We start from the raw sequence: 18,981 nt of genomic DNA on the forward strand, positions 1-18,981 counted from the left end.
TCAGGGAGGGCCTTGATAAGGAAGTGGTGTTGTTTCCTTCAGGGCCTTTGCAACAGTGGTGTTTGCTGTAGGTAGGGTGGTGCAGTGTGCACTTCTGACGTTGTGTCTAGTTTCCCTGCTTGCTTTTGCTAAGGTCCAGGTTAGTGTTAGTGCAGTGTGCACTGGTGTTTGTGTGTTTGGTCCCCCTGCTTTTCCCTCTTGGTTTTGGAAGCATTGCTGTGTGTAGGGCTTTGGAAACTCTGTTGCTATTAGAAGTACTCCTGGGTTTGGTGTTGTTAGGAACACTGCAGAGTTTGCTGTTAGAAGTACTTCTGGTGTTTGTGCTATTGGGAGCATTGCAGTCTTTGCTGTTGGTGTTTGGTGATTTAGAATCACTTTTGGCTTATGTGTTAGCTTCACTGCTTTTTCCTTGTGGCTCCCCTGTCTTCCCTTTTAGTGCTAGGAGCTCTTCTGGTTGCTTGCCAGAGTAGTGCTTGGGAAGCACCTTGTTAGTTGTATCTAGCTTGCTAGAGCAGTGCTGAGGTAGCTTGTTAGTTCTGTGTTTAGCTTATTAGTGTAAAGCTCTGCTTGTAGCTTGGTGCTTAGTAGCACCTGTGTTAGCTTTGTGTTTAGTTCCCTGCTCTGTTAGTTTAGGGCTTAGGAAGTCCCTTTCTTGAGCAGGGCTTAGGAGCTCCTGTTTAGTATAGGGCTTAGGAAGTCCTTTTGTCAGTTTACTGTTAGGAACACTCCTGCTGGTTTAGGGCTTGGGAGCACGTAGATCAGTTTAGGGTTAGGAGCACTTCTGTTTCCAGTCCTGGTCCCTATGTCATCCGGTATCCAGTAAGTCCTGTCGGCTACTCGAACCCAGGAGCTCAACTCTTGGGGGGCTTAGTAGCTAAGTACAGGTGAAGCTGTTGGACCAGTCCAGTGTGCTCCAGTCCCGTGTTCCAGTCCTGTGTCCTCCAGTCCGGGGGACCAGTCCAGGGTGTTCCAGTCTGGTGTGCTCCAGTCCAATGTGTTCCGGTCCGGTGTGTGTTCCAGTCCTGTGTCCTCCAGTCCGGGGGATTCCAGTCCATGTGTTCAGGTTCGCTGGGCAGTGCCTGCAGTCCCTGCCGGTGTGCTTACCCAGTGTTGGTTGGTGGGTTTTGCCTGCTGCTGTCACTCCTCGTCAGCAGCCCAAGGGCTCACGTTTGCTCCAGAGCCCGGCCCCGCGGGCTCTGAACCTGAGAACCTGACACCAGGTATGTGGCTTGGAGAAGCATGCCGAACTGGCAGGCCCAACGCCACATCCCGACGGCTTCCTGACACAGGGGGCGAGATCCAGTGCCCCCCTGCTTGTTGATGTAATACATTGCAACCTGATTGTCTGTCCGAATTTGGATAATTTGACAGGACAGCCGATCTCTGAAAGCCTTCAGTGCGTTCCAGACCGCTCGGAGCTCCAGGAGGTTGATCTGAAGATCCTTTTCCTGGAGGGACCACAGTCCATGGGTGTGAAGCCCATCGACATGAGCCCCCCAGCCCAGGAGAGACGCATCCGTCGTTAGCACTTTCATGGGCTGTGGAATTTGGAATGGGCGCCTCAAGGTCAAATTGGTCCGAATGGTCCACCAGTGCAGTGAATTGCGGCAGCTGGTGGAGAGGCGGATGACATCTTCTAGATTCCCGGTGGCTTGAAACCACTGGGAAGCTAGGGTCCATTGAGCAGATCTCATGTGAAGACGAGCCATGGGAGTCACATGAACTGTGGAGGCCATATGACCCAGAAGTCTCAACATCTGCCGAGCTGTGATCTGCTGAGACGCTCTGGTCTGGGAAGCCAGGGACAGGAGGTTGTTGGCCCTCGCTTCGGGAAGGAAGGCCTGAGCCGTCTGAGTATTCAGCAGAGCTCCTATGAATTCCAGAGATTGGGCCGGTTGGAGATGGGACTTTGGGTAGTTTATCACAAACCCCAGCAGCTCCAGGAGGCGAATAGTGCAGTGCATGGACCGGAGAGCTCCCGCCTCCGAGGTGTTCTTGACCAGCCAATCGTCGAGATATGGGAACACGTGCACTCCCAGCTTGCGTAGATACGCCGCTACCACCACTAGGCACTTTGTAAACACCCAGGGCAGCACACAATACTGAAAGTGCCGTGCGCCCAGGCGGAATCTGAGATACTGTCTGTGAGCTGGCAGTATCGGGATGTGAGTGTATGCGTCCTTTAAATCCAGGGAACATAGCCAATCGTTTTTCTGAATCATTGGCAGAAGGGTGCCCAAGGAAAGCATCCTGAACTTTTCTTTGACCAGGAATTTGTTCAGGCCTCTCAGGTCTAGGATGGGGCGCATCCCCCCTGTTTTCTTTTCCACAAGGAAGTACCTGGAATAGAATCCCTGCCCTTCCTGCCCGGGTGGTACGGGCTCAACCGCATTGGCGCTGAGAAGGGCGGAGAGTTCCTCTGCAAGTACCTGCTTGTGATGGGAGCTGAAGGATTGAGCTCCCGGAGGACAATTTGGTGGAAGGGAGGCCAAATTTAGGGCGTATCCGCACTGCACTATTTGGAGAACCCACTGGTCGGAGGTTATGAGAGACCACCTTTGGTGAAAAAATTTTAACCTCCCCCCGACCGGCAGATCGTCCGGTACGGACACTTTGAGGGCGGCTATGTTCCCATGGATCCAGTCAAAAGCCCGTCCCCGGCTTTTGCTGTGGAGGCGCAGGGGGCTGCTTAGGCGCACGCTGTTGACGAGAACGAGCGCGCTGGGACTGTCCCTGTGCCTGACGAGGCCTTCGGGTCGGCTGGGTGTACCTACGCTTGTTAAAGGCGTAGGGCGCAGCCTGCCGGGCCCGGGAAAAATGTCCACCTGCTGAGGTGGATGCTGAAGGCACCCGGTGGGAGAGCTTGTCGAGGGCGGTTTCCCGCTGATGCAGTTGGTCCACCAGCTGCTCGACCTTCTCACCAAAAATATTATCCCCCCGGCAAGGGACGTCGGCCAGTCTCTGCTGGGTGCGGTTGTCCAGGTCAGAGGCACGCAGCCATGAGAGCCTGCGCATCACTATCCCTTGGGCCGCAGCACAAGAAGCCACGTCACAGGTGTCATATATACCCCTGGACAGGAACTTTCTGCACGCCTTCAGCTGCCTGACCACCTCCTGAAAAGGCCTGGACTGCTCCGGCGGGAGCTTGTCAACCAGGTCCACCAGTTGCTTCACATTATTCCGCATGTGGATGCTCGTGTAGAGCTGGTAAGACTGGATGCGGGTCACGAGCATGGAAGATTGGTAGGCCTTCCTCCCAAACGAGTCCAGAGGCGAGACTCCCGCCCCGGGGGCGCCGAGGCGGTATCCCTCGAACTCCGTGCCCTCTTGAGAGCAGAGTCCACGACCGCCGAGTCATGAGGCAATTGGGGCCGCATTAACTCTGGGTCCGAGTGGATTCTGTATTGGGACTCTGCTTTCTTGAGGATGGTGGGATTAGATAGTGGTCTCCACCAGTTCCGAAGCAGTGTCTCTTTGAGAACATTGTGCAACGGCACCGTGGAGGACTCTCTAGGTGGTGATGGATAGTCGAGGACCTCGAGCATCTCAGCCCTCGGCTCATCCACAGAGACCACGGGTAAGGGAATGCAAATAGACATATCCCTGACGAAGGAGGCAAAGGAGAGGCTCTCAGGTGGCGAGAGCTTTCTCTCTGGTGAAGGAGTGGGGTCGGAGGGAAGGCCCACAGACTCCTCTGAGGAGAAATATCTGGGGTCCTCCTCCTCCCCCCACGAGGCCTCTTCCTCGGTGTCGGACATGAGCTCGTGCAGCTCAGTCCTCAACCGGGCCCGGCTCGACGTCGAGGCACCGAGGCCTCGGTGGCGTCGTCAAGCAGTGGACTCCTGCGCCGGCGGGGATGAAGCTCCCTCCATCGACGTCACGGGGACTCCACCTGCGTGGCGGTCGAGACCGGCGCCGCAAGCGGCGTTGGCGTCGAAGGCCTCGGCACCGGGCTAGAGCACGCCGGCGCCACAGTCAACGGCGCCGAGGGCGCAAGCACCCCCGGCGCCGGCACAGTCTGGCGCATCAGCCCTTCCAGAATCCCCGGAAGGATAGCTCGGAGGCACTCGTCCAGGCCCGCTGTCGGGAAAGGCGAGGGGGCCGGTAGAGGCGTCGGTGCCGGAAGCTGTTCGGGTCCAGGAGACTGCACCGAAGTGCTGGAACCCTGACATGGCGGTACCTCTACTACAGAGGGGGACCTCTCCTCTCGACGCTGCCGCTTCCTCGGCGTCGACTCATCCCTGGCGCCGGGAGCCAGATGTGTCATGGGCGACCGATGACGGTGCTTCTTCGCCTTTTTGCGGTGCCCGTCATCGGCACTTGGTGGAACTGAGGAGGAGGAGGTCGATCCCCCTCGGCCTCGAGGGATCGGGTCCGACAGGGTTCGGTCCCGAGGGCCCTGGGTAGAGGGAGTGACCGGGGCCGATTGCCCCCGCGGCCTCTCACCCCTGCCTTCACCGGGGGACCGGCGGGCCGACGGGACCTGTGCTCCTGGGGTCGATGCCATCGGTGCCGATTTTGTGGACATCGATACCAGTACCGAAGAACCGGCCGTCGATACCGATGCCGTCGAAGTCGACGTCGAGGGGCCGGCGTAAGTTCCAAAAAGACGGTCCCGAAGAACTTGCCTCGCTACCTGTGTCCGTTTCCGGAGACCGAGACACAAAGTACACGTCTTGGTATCGTGCTCCGGCCCGAGGCACCAAGCGTGAGTGTCGGTCTGCGAGATATGCCGGCCGCACCGACCACACTTTTTAAATCCACTCGGGACCTTCGAGGACATCGACGGAAAAATCGCGTCAGCGAAGTCAAAGTCGTCGATGGTGGTGGTAAAATTCACAACTCGAAAATAAAGCGACCGCGCGGCCACAAGGCCGCAACGCGACGCCCCCGCTAAGAGACGAGGGAAAACAAAGTTCAGCGGGTTTTTTTTTTTAAACTAAATAGAAAAAACGGCGAACAACGAAAAGAGAAAAAGAGAAAATTCACGGCGAAAGCGCGATCCGGTTTCCGGGGCTGACAGAGAGAGAGAGACGAACACGGCTCTCTCCAGCGCGGAAAAGAAAAGACTGAGCGGGAACGGTCACGCACGGGCGGGAAGACGGCCGCGCATGCGCGGTGGGCGTGCTCTGCGTGTGGGACCGCCCGCGAAGTTTTGTTCCGGTTGGTGGGGGCTGCCGTGGACGTCAACCCAGTCGTGAGAACAAGCAGCCTGCTTGTCCTCGGAGAATAGAAAATTATATCATTAACATCCATTTGACTGCATTCGCATGGTACTTGCATTAATCTTTGGCATGCTTGTTGTCTCCCGCACTAGAGCCTCTGAGCATTCTGCGCTCACTAATGTGGGAGCTAACAGCTTCTAGTGCCAGTGTTTAGTTCTGACAAGTTTTACTTGTCTATGACTAAATCTCACGAGCAAACAAGGAGATAAGAGAATCAATTCCTCCTTAGCAGAGGAGACAATAGATAACAGAACCTCTTATTTAAAGAATAGCTCCTACAGGAGTGGTAGATTCTTACCACTAGATAACTGGCAGCTCAAAATGATATGGCATCTGAGAACCATGTAATTTTCAGTAGTAGAAATTACTAATAGGACTATTGTTTTAAAAAAATAGAATTCCAAAAACACTTTTTTTTGCTTCAGCTGTAAAAATAAAATCCATCATTTTATTCCAGTTGAAAAAGTATTTATCAAAATATTAAGATTTAACAATATTAGTTGAAAAAATACTTTTAACAAATGTTGACTTTGTAGACAAAATATTTATTGAAAACGGCATGTGTCAACAAATCAGTTTCAATGGAAAAATTGATCAAAACTTTATAACTTCTGAAATTTTTCTAGACAGATGGAGTCAGCTAAAATTCAGGGGACTGAATGGAACAGAGACTTTATTAACTAAACCAGTATAAGGCCAGTAGCACAAGGATTCACCTAGTCAGATGTTATTCCGGAAGAAAAAAAAAAAAAAAAAAAGCGTAGAAAAAAATTTCAGATTGCATTGTTCCTTCTGCTAACACTGCTGCCTTTTTCTGGAAATTAATTTGAATTTATTTTTTTTAGAATAAAGATCCAACAAATTAAGTCCCATGTCAGGCAGAATATCATAATATAGCTTTTCATACATCAAAATGTACAATACCCAAGAGCTCCTCTGAACCACACATGAACTGAAATTGGTCATATGTACCCTTCCCACTGAAAAATTTACACTTGTGCTATCTATAGAAGACTGACTTAAACTGGTTTGGTCAAGCGTAGAGAAATTACAAAGGAACAGAAGTTACAATTAGTTTGATCTGACCTTAGATTTCTAAGAAATAACTGATTTTAGTTATCCCTAAGTATACTTACAATAAAACTCATAACTAAGTTCTCCACTTCCCACCCTACAAACATTCATTCAGTAGAAATTTCATTTAAAAGATACATTTCAGTGAAAGTTTTCTTTAATAATCATTTCCACCTCCCTGAATTATACGTTAAGTGATACTGAAAGCCCTTTTCTAGTGTAGAATGAGACAGGGGAGCAGAGTGCTCTTTTCTAACATAAAACAGTTAATTTTTCTGCTTGTGGAAATTAGCCAGTCAAGGTATTAAAAAGGGACACAACATTGTTTTCCTTTTCTCTTGTTGGTAGGAAAGGGCAGATGAGCAATGCTGCCATCCTGGGTTCCTCAACAGTTTGCTACATCAAGCGCTTTTGACATAGGCCCATAAAAATGTTTACCAATGCAAGAGATCAGATGGAGGGAGGAAAATCAGCAAGTCAAATAAATGCATTTCTAAGCAACCTTCTGATTCACTATTCAAGTACTAAACAGAATCCATGGCACAATGCAAAAAACTCCTAGACTCATACCATGGCAAAAAGCATACAAACCCCCCAAAAGGCAGGACAAAGCACAAGGCACAACCCTAGGGAAAGATGGAGCATGGCACAACCGAGCCACAAAAATTAATGAGGCTTGGCACAGAACAAGAACCCATATATATCTGTGGGCATATTACAACACGCAGAACCCAAAAAAGGTAGGGAGGGCAAAGAGGAGAAGCATGGTATAATACACACATAAAATGAGGTGATGACTCATACTAAGGCACAATGCACACTGAGGGCCCTGTTTACTAAGCTGTGCTGTAGGCGCACTAGCGTTGTTTAGCGTATGCTAAAAATGCTAGCGCACCTTAGTAAACAGGGCCCTAAATCAGGAGAAAAGGCTATGGCACCGCACAGAGAGCGAAGAGGAACAGATAGGGCCCAAACTTCCTTAGAGAGTCAATGACAGAAAATGGGGGAAAAAAATACTGCCGCAGTATCCAAAGCTACGTTTCTTAGGTTCATATGGGCCATTGATCCAGTCCACAGTTCCTTTTGAATATGAAAGATCTTCACTCCAGATTAAAACAAAGTCAATATCACTTTTCATCATCATTCCTTCTTTCTCCTCCCCTGTATTTCCTTGAACAACTTCTTGTCTGCAGACAACCAATTTAATTCTTACTTAGTTTTACTTGCTTCTCAGATGCATGGGAGGGATGATTTTGCTATACTATCAAAATAAAAACTGATAAATGAGAAGGCAGAGATGTTAACGGTTGCTCTTCATTGCTTCTTTGGCTGCCAGAATCAGCGGTGTCAAACTAGACAGTGGCTTTGCCAGCTTCAGAAATGGATGCTGCCAGGTTGGGGAAGAAAAATTGAGAGAACAACAATTAGTGAAACAGACTGGTACTAACTTTTTAAAAATTTATGGTATAACAGGGTTTCTTTTTCTATGCTAGACATGCTGATTTTATATACCACCAAAGGAATCAGATTCTCTGACCTTACCATATCATTCAACCTTGATACTATCTAAAATGTTAACTTCAGAGGAAGTAAATTTGCTTACCTGTTAACACGTATTCTCTGCAGACAGCAGTTTATCAATCACTCATATGGGTCAGATCCTCATACACTAAACAAGAAAAACTTACAAATCCCTTGTATGCTGGACAAACCCTACTGCTCCGTTAAGTTTATTTACCTCATACATACATTTATCCTCCATCTTTGAACCATAAAGTTCAAGATGACTTACAATAACACTGACAATTTTAAATCATAAGGATAAGTGAACAGTGACACAAAATTAACAATGCAAAATAAAATTACAATAATCTCAATTATTAAATTAGGGGAATAAAGCAAATTAAAAATAAAACTGGTACAAAGAACACATGAACAATCACCTAAAATTATAACTGGCATGGTTGCAGACCCACTACACATAAGGAACAAAAATAAGTTAAAATAGGTGGTATACAGGTGGCTATTGTTAATATATATATATTGTGCGTTCAAATGTTCTATGTTATCTTTCTATCACCTTTTTTCTGTTTTTCTGCTGTTCTGCTGTTATCCCTATCATGGACACTGCCCACGTCAGGGGCATTAATGTCCTGTCCATTCTCACCCCCACTTTAAATACTCCTTTATTCTTCTGTCTTTTTACTTTCTTCCCTGAATGTCTTCATGCCTTGCACTGACCTAACACACCTGCTTCTCTGCCCTTGTCTATGCTGATCTCTATTTGTGGTCAAACCTTCGTTTCTGTCTTTCTATATTCTGTTCTGTTTTTTCTCACCTTTTTTTTCTTTCTCCTATTCTGTCCATCCCTTTGATTTGAAAGATGTGCGCAAGACTGTGCTTGTTGTGTGCATGGTGCATAACACCGAATCCAGGCGACTGCGATTTGGGGTTTGCTGTAAGTTTATTTCAATGTTCAAAATCTTTGGATTGGTCTTTATGCTAGCATACTCGCTTAACAATCCTCAGAGATTGTGCATTTTCTGTTTCCCATCCCACCCTGTGTTCTGTCTTAATCCCTCCTTATCAAATCCTTGTCCTCACTATGTATTCTGTTCTTTCTTCTTCTGTCGCCCCCCCCAATCCCTTTCCCTGCTCTCCTTCATCCTAACCTTCTCTGCCTACCTCTTCCTATTAATCCCCTGGGTCTAATCCTGCTCCGTTCTTCTCTGTATACTCCCGGATCGGGGGAATTTTCTTTACCCTAGGAGAACAGCACGTTTTCAGATGGCTCCCTTCTAAAATCCTTCTGGTTTCTCTGTTCCTATACCTGACAGCCCCCACCTTTCTACATCTGCTATTGCCTTTACTCTGTGTGTGCGGCACATACTTTTGCTTGTGCTGACACAGTTATCCTCGAGATTTTTTTTTATTATTGCCTCGGGACTGTCCCTCCTACTTCCTACAACTCTCTTCTCTTTTCAGCTGCAAACACTAATTACGGGGCTCAGCTTTGTAGCTGCTTACCGCCGTTCAACTGCTGTTTTCCCCTTATCTCTAAACTTCTCTGTCTCCCATGACTTTGAACAAATGCAAGCCGTATCCAAATCTTTGTGCACTACACTTCCCATAAGACCCTATTCAGTTCTTTTAGTTTTCTGAACTATGCTTTCCCTCTAACAGCCCACGGCCCCCCTTCTTCCTGTACTTTTCTCGGCTTTTTTTTTCATAGTGCAGCATTAGAACCTTTGATTTCCGTTTCTCCTCATGGATATATAGTTTCTATCTCATGCTCCTGTGTTATCCTTTCTGCTGTTACATACATTTCCTGATTCTGTATCTCTTATCTCCCCTTTTTTGTGGTCTGCGGGTCCGCTCTTTTTCCTTTTACATCTTTGTGTGTGTCTTTGCACTCCGTCTGACTTGAGTGCACTATACTGTACTGTCTCTGTTTTTCTTAGTTCTTATCTCTGTATGCCGTTGTCTAAATCTGGCTTGGCTTTTTCACTTTGAAGCGCATTTCCTGCCCGTTATTATTTACTGCGTAGTTCACCTAATTGTCCTTTTTCACTGCTGCTCAGTTCTGTGCTCTCACCCCGTCCCCCATAGCCATTTCTTTTTCCCTTAAGTCCAATCTGATTTCCCTCCTCCACAACATTTTGTTCTTTTCCCACTTTTTCTGCCATATCAATCCTCCCTGCCCTCTTCTCTGATGCTTTGCCGACTCTTACAATTTATAAGGATGTGGCCCGCACGATACCAATTGGGGTAACTTAACACCTTACATACACCTTTTTGGCTTCTGGTGCAAACTAGAAATCATTTTTTTGATTCCCTATAAAACTATTCTTTTTCCTTCTCAGTCCCATGTGGTGTGCGTTTTAATTTTCTTTCTAATTTTCTTTCTGGAACAAAACTTACTTTACTAGTAATTGTCATATTTCATATATACTCCCTCTTGGGCTTCGAATCTGCCTTTATAAATCCATTTAAATTTGCCCGAAGAGCTGAAATTCTAAACCCTTTTTTCCCTCACATCTCCTTATCCAGGCTTCCGAAACTGCCATTTCTTTCTGTAACTTTTAAGAGTTTTCCCTAACAAGCGCTGTAGTTCACTATCTCAAGGACACGAGAATCTGGGAAGCTTGCCCACTTTAGCTGCCTTATCAGTCCAGCACTGCTCTGCAGATCACTTTTAAAGCTCAGAAAGTGACTTTTTTTTCCCTCCCTGTTCCGTTCGTTTTTTTCCCCTGCTCCATGCTGAAGTGGTACAAATTAAATAGTCATTTACACAGGTATTCTTTTTAACCTTTCACTGTCTATCCTCTGTCAACTGCATTGCTCCTAAATCCATTTAACTAACTCCCTCTCATATCTTTTTCATGCTGCCAAGTTCGTTGCATGTAAGAATGTACGGATGTATTCTTTTTCCTTCACTTTTAAGATTACGGCACTGCATCCTAGTCTTACTCTGCATTCTCCCTTTATTAGGACGTTGTCTCCCACTCCCCAAAATTTATGCTCATACTGCTTTGACTTTTGTGCGTTGCCCTCTCTTTCAGCTCACCACCCTTAAACAATAGATACTCTAATGCTTTCTCACTCCGTCTTTGAGTCATGATTTTAAACCCAAGACAGGTTTCTTTATTTTTACGCTGCTACTGACAGCCTGATAGACTTCATTGTGCTACACCATGTGCTTACAAAGTGTTAAAAAGGTATCTTTCCTTCAAACATACATAACTTACCCCTTTGAAAACCGGCTTTCTCCTTCTTTGTCCGAGTATGACTTCCTGTGATTACGTTACAATGCTTCTTTAATCTGTTTTTGGTATTATGCTGATAGTTCATTTACGTGGCCCCCCATGATTTATGCTTCATGATCCTGGTTTTCGCACTTTAAATGGTATTACTCAATTCATACAGATGTTACTTTCTTTTGCCCTGTACAGATATATGTCTTAATGTTCCACTATAGTGTCACATTTACCTTGGTATGATTAGTACACATGTATTTCTTGCTGAATGCTTAACTGGTAGTATTTTTGGAAGACTGTTGCATATTTTGGTTATATTGTTGAGAAGCAACTGTTATTGTTATATTTAAATGCTATCATATTGTGCTTGTGTTCTATAACACAGGAGTATAGCGTGATTTCCAGAGTATGCTAGCTACAGACTCTTTCTTGTAAAAATATTTGTGCTCAAATTTTCATAACTTTTACTTCTATGATGGCAGTGCTGGTCCGCTGCCCATCTACAATCTTTAACACTAAGCTACGTATATCAAAACTGTCCTACAAGTTTAAGTATTTCTCAGTCTTTTTCAGTTTTGTTTGTCTTGCATGACTGAGTTTGTACTGCTTGCCCTAGCTTCCTTCCTGTTCCGCTCTACCACCTCCAAGCTTTCCTTTCATAGTTTGCTGTGTGGCAGCCTTAGTATACACAGTAAAGTTAAGGTGCCTTACCAGAAGAGCTTACATGTTTTTTTCCTTTAAAATAATTTTTTTTTTTTGCTTGCTACTTCTGGATTAGGCTTCAGAGATTCTCTTTAGGAACAGGCTATATTTCTTATTTCTTTTTCCTTTTTCCCTTTATTTCTTAATTTTTTTAATTTATTTAATTTCCTTCTACTAGTGTCATGCTATAATTTTGATACTGATGTCTGAGACTTACATCCATCGAAGGTGCCCCTTCAATGGATGACGGTATCTCATTTATTAGATTTTGAGCAGACTTCCATTCCATTTTTCGGAGTGGCCTGCGGTTTCGGCATTATTGCCCACCTATGAGTTACTTGTATAGATGACCGCGGGGTTAATAAAGAGACGTCTAACGACTTTCGTTGCGATTGTGTACAGGTTGACTCGGGTAATTTAAAATTGTTTAGAAATGGTTAGTTGTATACGCGGGAGAGCCTAACCTATAAAATTTTTTATTTCACTACGTGCGTTGTAGCCACTTAAGGTTCATTGGGGTGATTACGTTGTAGCTAATCAGCGGGACCCTGTGGACCGCTGCTCCTCGACTCAGAAGACCTTATTCGCAGGTTTTTTCTGGGTTCATTTTGGGAGTGATTGCAATGTCCCTTTTTGGGGGCTCTATCATGGTGTTGGAGCCCATGGCCACTAATTACCAGTGTAGTTTTTGGCAGGCATGTTGTAGCTGTCTTTAGAAGCACACTCTGGGGAGTAGTATTTGTTAATTTGGGATAGAGTAGTATAAATATATAATAGCTGACATTGACCTCCTTCTGCTCTATTTTCTTCTCACTTTTGTGGCTTTCAATTGTCCGTTTATTTAACCTGCGGCAAAAGCATAGGGCTTTCCGCCAATTAGTAATTTCTATTCTAGGTTCTGTTACTGGGACGCTCTTGAAGACGCGTGAGTATAAAGGTGTTTTCTATACGCATGATGCATGTTTTCCTTTGAATGATCTTCTTTTGCACCTTTTTTATTTATATTTATATATATATATATTTATAGAGGTACCTATTATAATTTTTTTGAACTAGGATCCAACTTGAAATTTAATTTGCCATTTTACACTGCACACCCCCCCCCCATGTGGATTGCTTTTCCCTTATACCCGACTCCATTATGTCCACTCAGTCCTCTACTAGCCCCCTGGAAAGAGTTCTTAACTTTTTCCCCGCTGATAAAAAAGAACTTTCCCGTTTATGTCAGACCTGGCACACCGTTTGGTCCGCTAAAGACCCAGGACTGGAATGGCCAACAAAGGGTTCATTCGATCAGGGTAAGCTCCAAGCTTTGATCTGCTACAATGAATCCAACAAAACAGGAAAATCTAGGGATAAGCATTTAGCTGCTATTAATAAATTCATACTTATTGCACAAAACCATCATGACAGAGCCCTAGCGAGGTCTGATTGCGATCAAGCCCCTTGCCAAAAGGCAATAACACCTACGGCCCCTCCACCCTATGATGCTGCTACCGCTGCAGGTACTACCAAACTCCTACCATGTGCAGTAGGATATACCCCAATACCCCCGGGATATTGTGATAAACCTCAGCTACACATTTCTCAGGGATCTCAGACTCAGACCCCCTCATCTCAAGGATCACAGACAGTAATACCCTTGCTGCCTGCGGTACCTCCCGCTCCTATCAGATTTGACCCACCTACTACCGTGCATATTGCTGGTGTAGTTGATCTATCTCTTCCCTCATCACAAAAAGACCCAATTCCAATATCTCAGGGGTCAGTACAAACCCAGACGCCCTTAACCCCTTCAATAATCCCAGTAGCCACAACCACCGCCCAATTGCCCACTATTACTGCTGCTCCAACGATGCAAGGCACTACCCAGACGCTAGCGCCTCATGTATATCGTACTATCGGAGGCCATGAGATTGAGATACCCCCACCCATTATTGAACAATATCCTTGTGTCCCGAACCCATTGGTTCCGGTCACCGTCCAGCATCCTGCTATCAGTCAAATTGACGTAGCTGCCCAGACCTCCACCTACCCTAGTCTAAGATCAGGATTGACTTCGCACATGACCACCCAAACGACTACCTACCCACATATGGAGCACACAACTCAAACATTACCTCCACCACAACATTTTGACTCCCATGTCCAAACTGATCCCTTGCCAACTGAATCCCTACAGTACCCTATCCTGTCCCAATTACGACAGATGGGTCTCATTCCATGTAGTCCTGCTACACAAGCACGGGCTATTTGTCAGGAACTCCATGATCGGGGTTTCCTTAAAGCACCCCCTGTTCCAGTGACCTCTTCTATGCCTATTCTAGAACCTGAGTGTTCTACTCCTCCTAGCTGGGATCAATTAGGTGCACGCCCCAAGAGTAAAATTCCCCAATTAGCGGAGGATCTAGCTCTTCTCCGCCGTCCTCTCATACTTCCAGCTAAACCAGGTACTGGGGATCTACCAAAAGTGGTATCTTCCCCATTAGAAGAAGCATGGGAAGTTTTAAAACAACAACTTCCAATTAAAACTGATTTGATGGATATTCGAAATGAGCCTCCCCCAGTGCTAAGTTTCTCCTCCTTGATGGAAGGAGATTCATCTCACCTTGATTTACCCAAAGATCTGCCTAAGACCCTTCCCCTGGACACCCCGATTCCTTCAGGTGCAGGCTGTCCACCGCCACCTGGCCTCACACTGGCCAGTATGGGAGATGACCTCGCATTCGTTTCAGAAGGACTTCGTTCCCTACGTAAGTCCATGTCAACACTCCCTGACACTATTGCATCTGCTACATCAAAATCCGCAAAACCCCAACAACATGATTTTATTTCTCATCATACCAGACAGCGTCATCCTCACAGTTATCTTACCGATGAAGGATCTAGCCGCTGCCTTGCAGTCATTGACAGTTCCCCACACCCTACCAGTCTGAATGTCAGTACAGAACCCATCCTATCTGGTCCACCTAGCACACCTGCCCAATATGTGGCATTACATGAGAATTCATGGCATTATGTTCAACCATGGATTGATAACCTTGCAGGATGGTCTGAGGCACTCCAGCCCCAGTCCTCCCTTTTCCCACGTGAAGGATCCCTACGACCAGACAAGCTCTCATTAGTGAGAGATCTCATTTACGATCACCCTGACCCTCAGTGGGATCAGAAAACAACACTTTATCTAATCCAGGGCTTTCAGGTTTGGAAAAAGTATGAGAATCAGTTTCCCCCAACCGCCACGAAACCATTGGAGAAAGTACAACTTTTTCCCCTGTTGAACAAAATGTCCGGAGGTGTCCCTCATACGGAATATACTCCACTTTCAGCGGTTGAATTGAATAGCCTCATACTACAACTCCCGGATATTGCACAGGGAGGTAATCGATGGTTAAAGAAATTGCAGGACATAACCCTAGGGACTACTCTGTCAGTCGGCGACATGAAAGCGCTCCTGGGCAGAACCCCACACGCTAGTGTCACTGACATATTCACTCAATCAGGCTATGCAAAATTTGTCACAGATACTCAGTATGATGGCAATCCTTTAACAGAGATTCAGACCAAAGTATTTCAGGAAATTCGGACCATGTATCCGACCTTTAAAGACTTTTCAGTTATCACTTCCCAAAGATGGGAAATGGATTCAGAGCCTATTGAGGCTTATTTACTCAGACTCCAAGGCCTTTATAAGGAAGAGACTGAGGAGAAATTTGATTCTGATAATGCTCTTCCAGTATTCTATCATTTACTGAAGGGAACCTTACCTTCAGAAATTAAACTAAAGTTGGAGAACACCGTGGGTCTCCACCTAGAAAAATGGCCTAAAATTCGTGAACACATCCTTCATCATTGCAGACGGCTCATTAAAAGCAAGCAAGATGAAGCCCAACATCGTAAGACAGTACACACTAACTTGGAAGTGCTACAGACTGAAGATCTCAAAGAGAAAAGAGCCTCTAATACCCCTGAAACCTCTCCCCCTGTTATTGTCATGTATGCAGACCAACGATATGACAATGACACCCGAAATCAGGGCCCACGGCCATACCGCCCAGACCGTAGACCTCCTTACTCAGAAGAAAGAGGCCGGCGCGGGCAACCGCAGCGAGGTCCCCTACGGGGCCCTCCCGGTGATAACAGACGGTTCCGAGACGATTATTCCCGTCCTAGTCCGGACCGCTATCCACATGTTCAGTGTTTTCGTTGCCTCCAATATGGCCATTACGCACGTCAATGCTCACAACCATTACCAAATAGACCCAGAAATCAAACCCGTCAAAATCCTCCAGAACGCCAATCCTTCCCTCTATGGAACCCGGATCAACGCCGCCCACAGTGACTAGGCGTAGTCCGCACTACTGCAGGAGTGGATGATCCAATGATCACCCTGCTTATCTGTGAAGTTCCCGTCCCCTTCTTAATTGACACAGGCGCCTCTCGCTCTGTGCTAGCCCACGTTCCACATAAATTACAGAAACTTCTTAAAGTTTCCCCAGACCATGTTACCACCACAGGATTTGATGGTGTTCCTACGGACACACCACTGCTTGAGCCCCTGCCAATTAAGTATGCCGATCAACAAATATCTGCTCCCTTTTTGTATGCTCCGCTGTGCCCTGTTAATTTACTTGGAAGAGATCTATTGACATTGTTTCATTTTGAAATTCATTTTGATCCTTCCCCTACTGAAACCACTTCACTCTTGATGGCTGTCACCTCTATGGTTGAAAAACAGATAGAGGAAGCTTTGAATGCTTTACCGGGTTTTCTATGGGCCACACCAGAACAACCCTATGGTGAAGTTGCAGGCCCTCCCCATCGTATCCAGCTGTTACCTGGTTGTACAGGTCCTAAAATTGCCCAGTACCCTTTGAAACCTGAAGTCATTGCTGGAGCTCAAGAACAAATTGATTCCCTATTACAGCAAGGTATCATTGAAAATGTAATTCACCATACAATACTCCATTATTCCCTGTTCCAAAGAAGGAACCTGGCGCCTTCCGTATAGTACAGGACTTACGCGCGCTAAATGACCTCACTTACGCGGTATTCCCGAACGTGGAAAACCCAACTACACTCCTCAATAGTATCTCCTTGCAGACATATCATTCCACCATTGATTTATCCAACGCCTTCTTTTCCATCACCCTTGACCCCGTAAGCCGCCCGCTAACAGCTTTTCAATTCAATAACACCACATATCAATGGACCCGTCTCCCTCAGGGATTTACTGACAGTCCTACAGTCTTTTCTCAGACTTTAGCAGGACACATACAGGAATTCAAACAGTACAGATATGATCTCCCACCCCAAACTTCCATTGTTCAATATGTGGATGACATGCTCATCACCTGCCCTGACTTCGACATGTGTGTGCAAGTCACCTGTGACTTTCTTGCCTTTCTTGCTACGAAAGGTTACAAGGTTAACAGAAAGAAATTAAAAATTGCTCAGACACATGTTACTTTCCTTGGCCATCACATTGGCCCTCGTCAGAAAGGCCTAGGTCCCGATACTCTCCAACATGTCTCCTCCTTGCGTATGCCCACCACCATTTCTGATCTCAGAGGTGTCCTTGGCATGTTAAATTTTTGTCGCCTATGGATACCAAATTATTCAGCCCGGACTCAGCCCTTTTATATAAAACTGCAAGGCAAACAAAAAGCAAAACATGAACCCGTCCTCTTTACACCCCATGAAACAGCTGAACTTATGGCCCTTGTAAAGGATGTTGTACTTTCCTCACCATTAGCAACCATTGATGTCTCTCAGGATGTGCACCTTTGGGTCGTGCATACCGAGAATACCTGGTCTTGCATGATCACTCAAGAACATGATGATATTGCCTGTGGTTACCTTTCAGGTACTTTCTCACCTGTTGAAAGAGCCTTTGCTACTTGTGAGAAAGGCCTTGTTGCCGCCAGCACAGCCGTGACAAAATTATACAGCTACATTCCTCACCTTCCGGTGATTCTTCACACGTCCCATGATGTTAAATATCTGTTAGATAAACAGATTAGTCACATGACTGTCTGCCGCTTACAAAAGTATCAAGTACTTTTGTTCAGCGTGGTGCACTCTATTCACCCATTAACTTTAACTGACCTCCAACGCTTAGATCCACTACTCACTGTAACAGAAACAGCACAGAATGCTATTTTTCCCCATGAGTGCACTACCCAATTGTCTGTACCCGCATCTCTCCATCTGCATTCAGAAATCTTGCAGAGTGGCGAGGTCTGGTTTACAGATGGTTCTCAGCAAAACGGAATTGCCGGTTTTGCCGCCCTCCGTTATACACCAGAAGAAGATATTCTGGATCCCATACAATTCAGGTTACCTGATTCATTCACAGCACAAACCGCAGAACTTGCAGCGGTTTTGTATGTTTCACTGTTTAAAGCTCTTCACTCAGATTTGAGCATTGTCACTGATTCGGACTATGTTTTTGCTTCCTTGCATTCCCATGTTCGTAAGTGGAACCAGAGGGGTATGATTTCCTCTACTGGACAACCTCTCAGTCACTTACCTTTGTGGACTGCTCTTTTTGAAGCACTGGAGAAGCGCCATCAAAAAGGCCTTCGCACCAGTATCTCCTGGATTTTAATGGTAACCATGCTGCAGATGAACTAGCCCGTGAAGTCACTTCTTTTTCCAGTCTTCCGACCGTATCCATTTCCGATACTACCCTTCCTGTACTCGCGTCCGAAACACCTCCCTTTGACACGCCCCCTTCAACTCCTTCAGATTCACCAACCTCTGCATCCCCCTCTCCTGACATCCCACCTATTTTCAAAACTCCTCCTGTCATTCCCTCCTTACTTTCTCCTGAATCCGAGCCCCCTGTAACACCCCCTCCCTCAGAATCCTTAATCTCAGACTTCTCTGCTACCCTCACGTCCTCCCTTTCACAAGCAGAACTCACTTTGTGGAAACAGGCTGGATGTTTCCTAAATCCGAATGGAATTTGGACCCATCCTAATGGGCAATTGTGTGTATCACAGCATGTTTTATCTCTTCTTTTGCATGCCCTCCATTACCCCTTACACTTAAATGCTACTACACTGTATGATCAATTGTCTCCCAGATTGTGGGCTCCCCAAATGATGCCCATGTGTCACACCGTAGTACATAACTGTTACAAATGTTTTCTGTACACACCTAAACGAGGACCTGTCATTCCTCCAGGTCATTTACCTGTTGTCCAGGGACCTGGCCAA

At 46.2% G+C, this 18,981-nt stretch overlaps 1 protein-coding gene across 1 annotated transcript in view; it reads right to left on the reverse strand.

The window, feature by feature from the left end:
• Positions 1-5,749: 5,749 nt before the first annotated feature.
• PAK2 (p21 (RAC1) activated kinase 2) overlaps positions 5,750-18,981 on the reverse strand; it is a 745,824-nt gene continuing 732,592 nt past the window's right edge. The window contains 1 exon segment of the mRNA XM_030216851.1: positions 5,750-7,686. Coding sequence (XP_030072711.1) covers positions 7,600-7,686 — 87 coding nt within the window. The 3' untranslated portion in view covers positions 5,750-7,599.

The sequence above is a fragment of the Microcaecilia unicolor genome, chromosome 10, assembly GCF_901765095.1.
Source record: "Microcaecilia unicolor chromosome 10, aMicUni1.1, whole genome shotgun sequence".
NCBI lineage: Eukaryota > Metazoa > Chordata > Amphibia > Gymnophiona > Siphonopidae > Microcaecilia > Microcaecilia unicolor.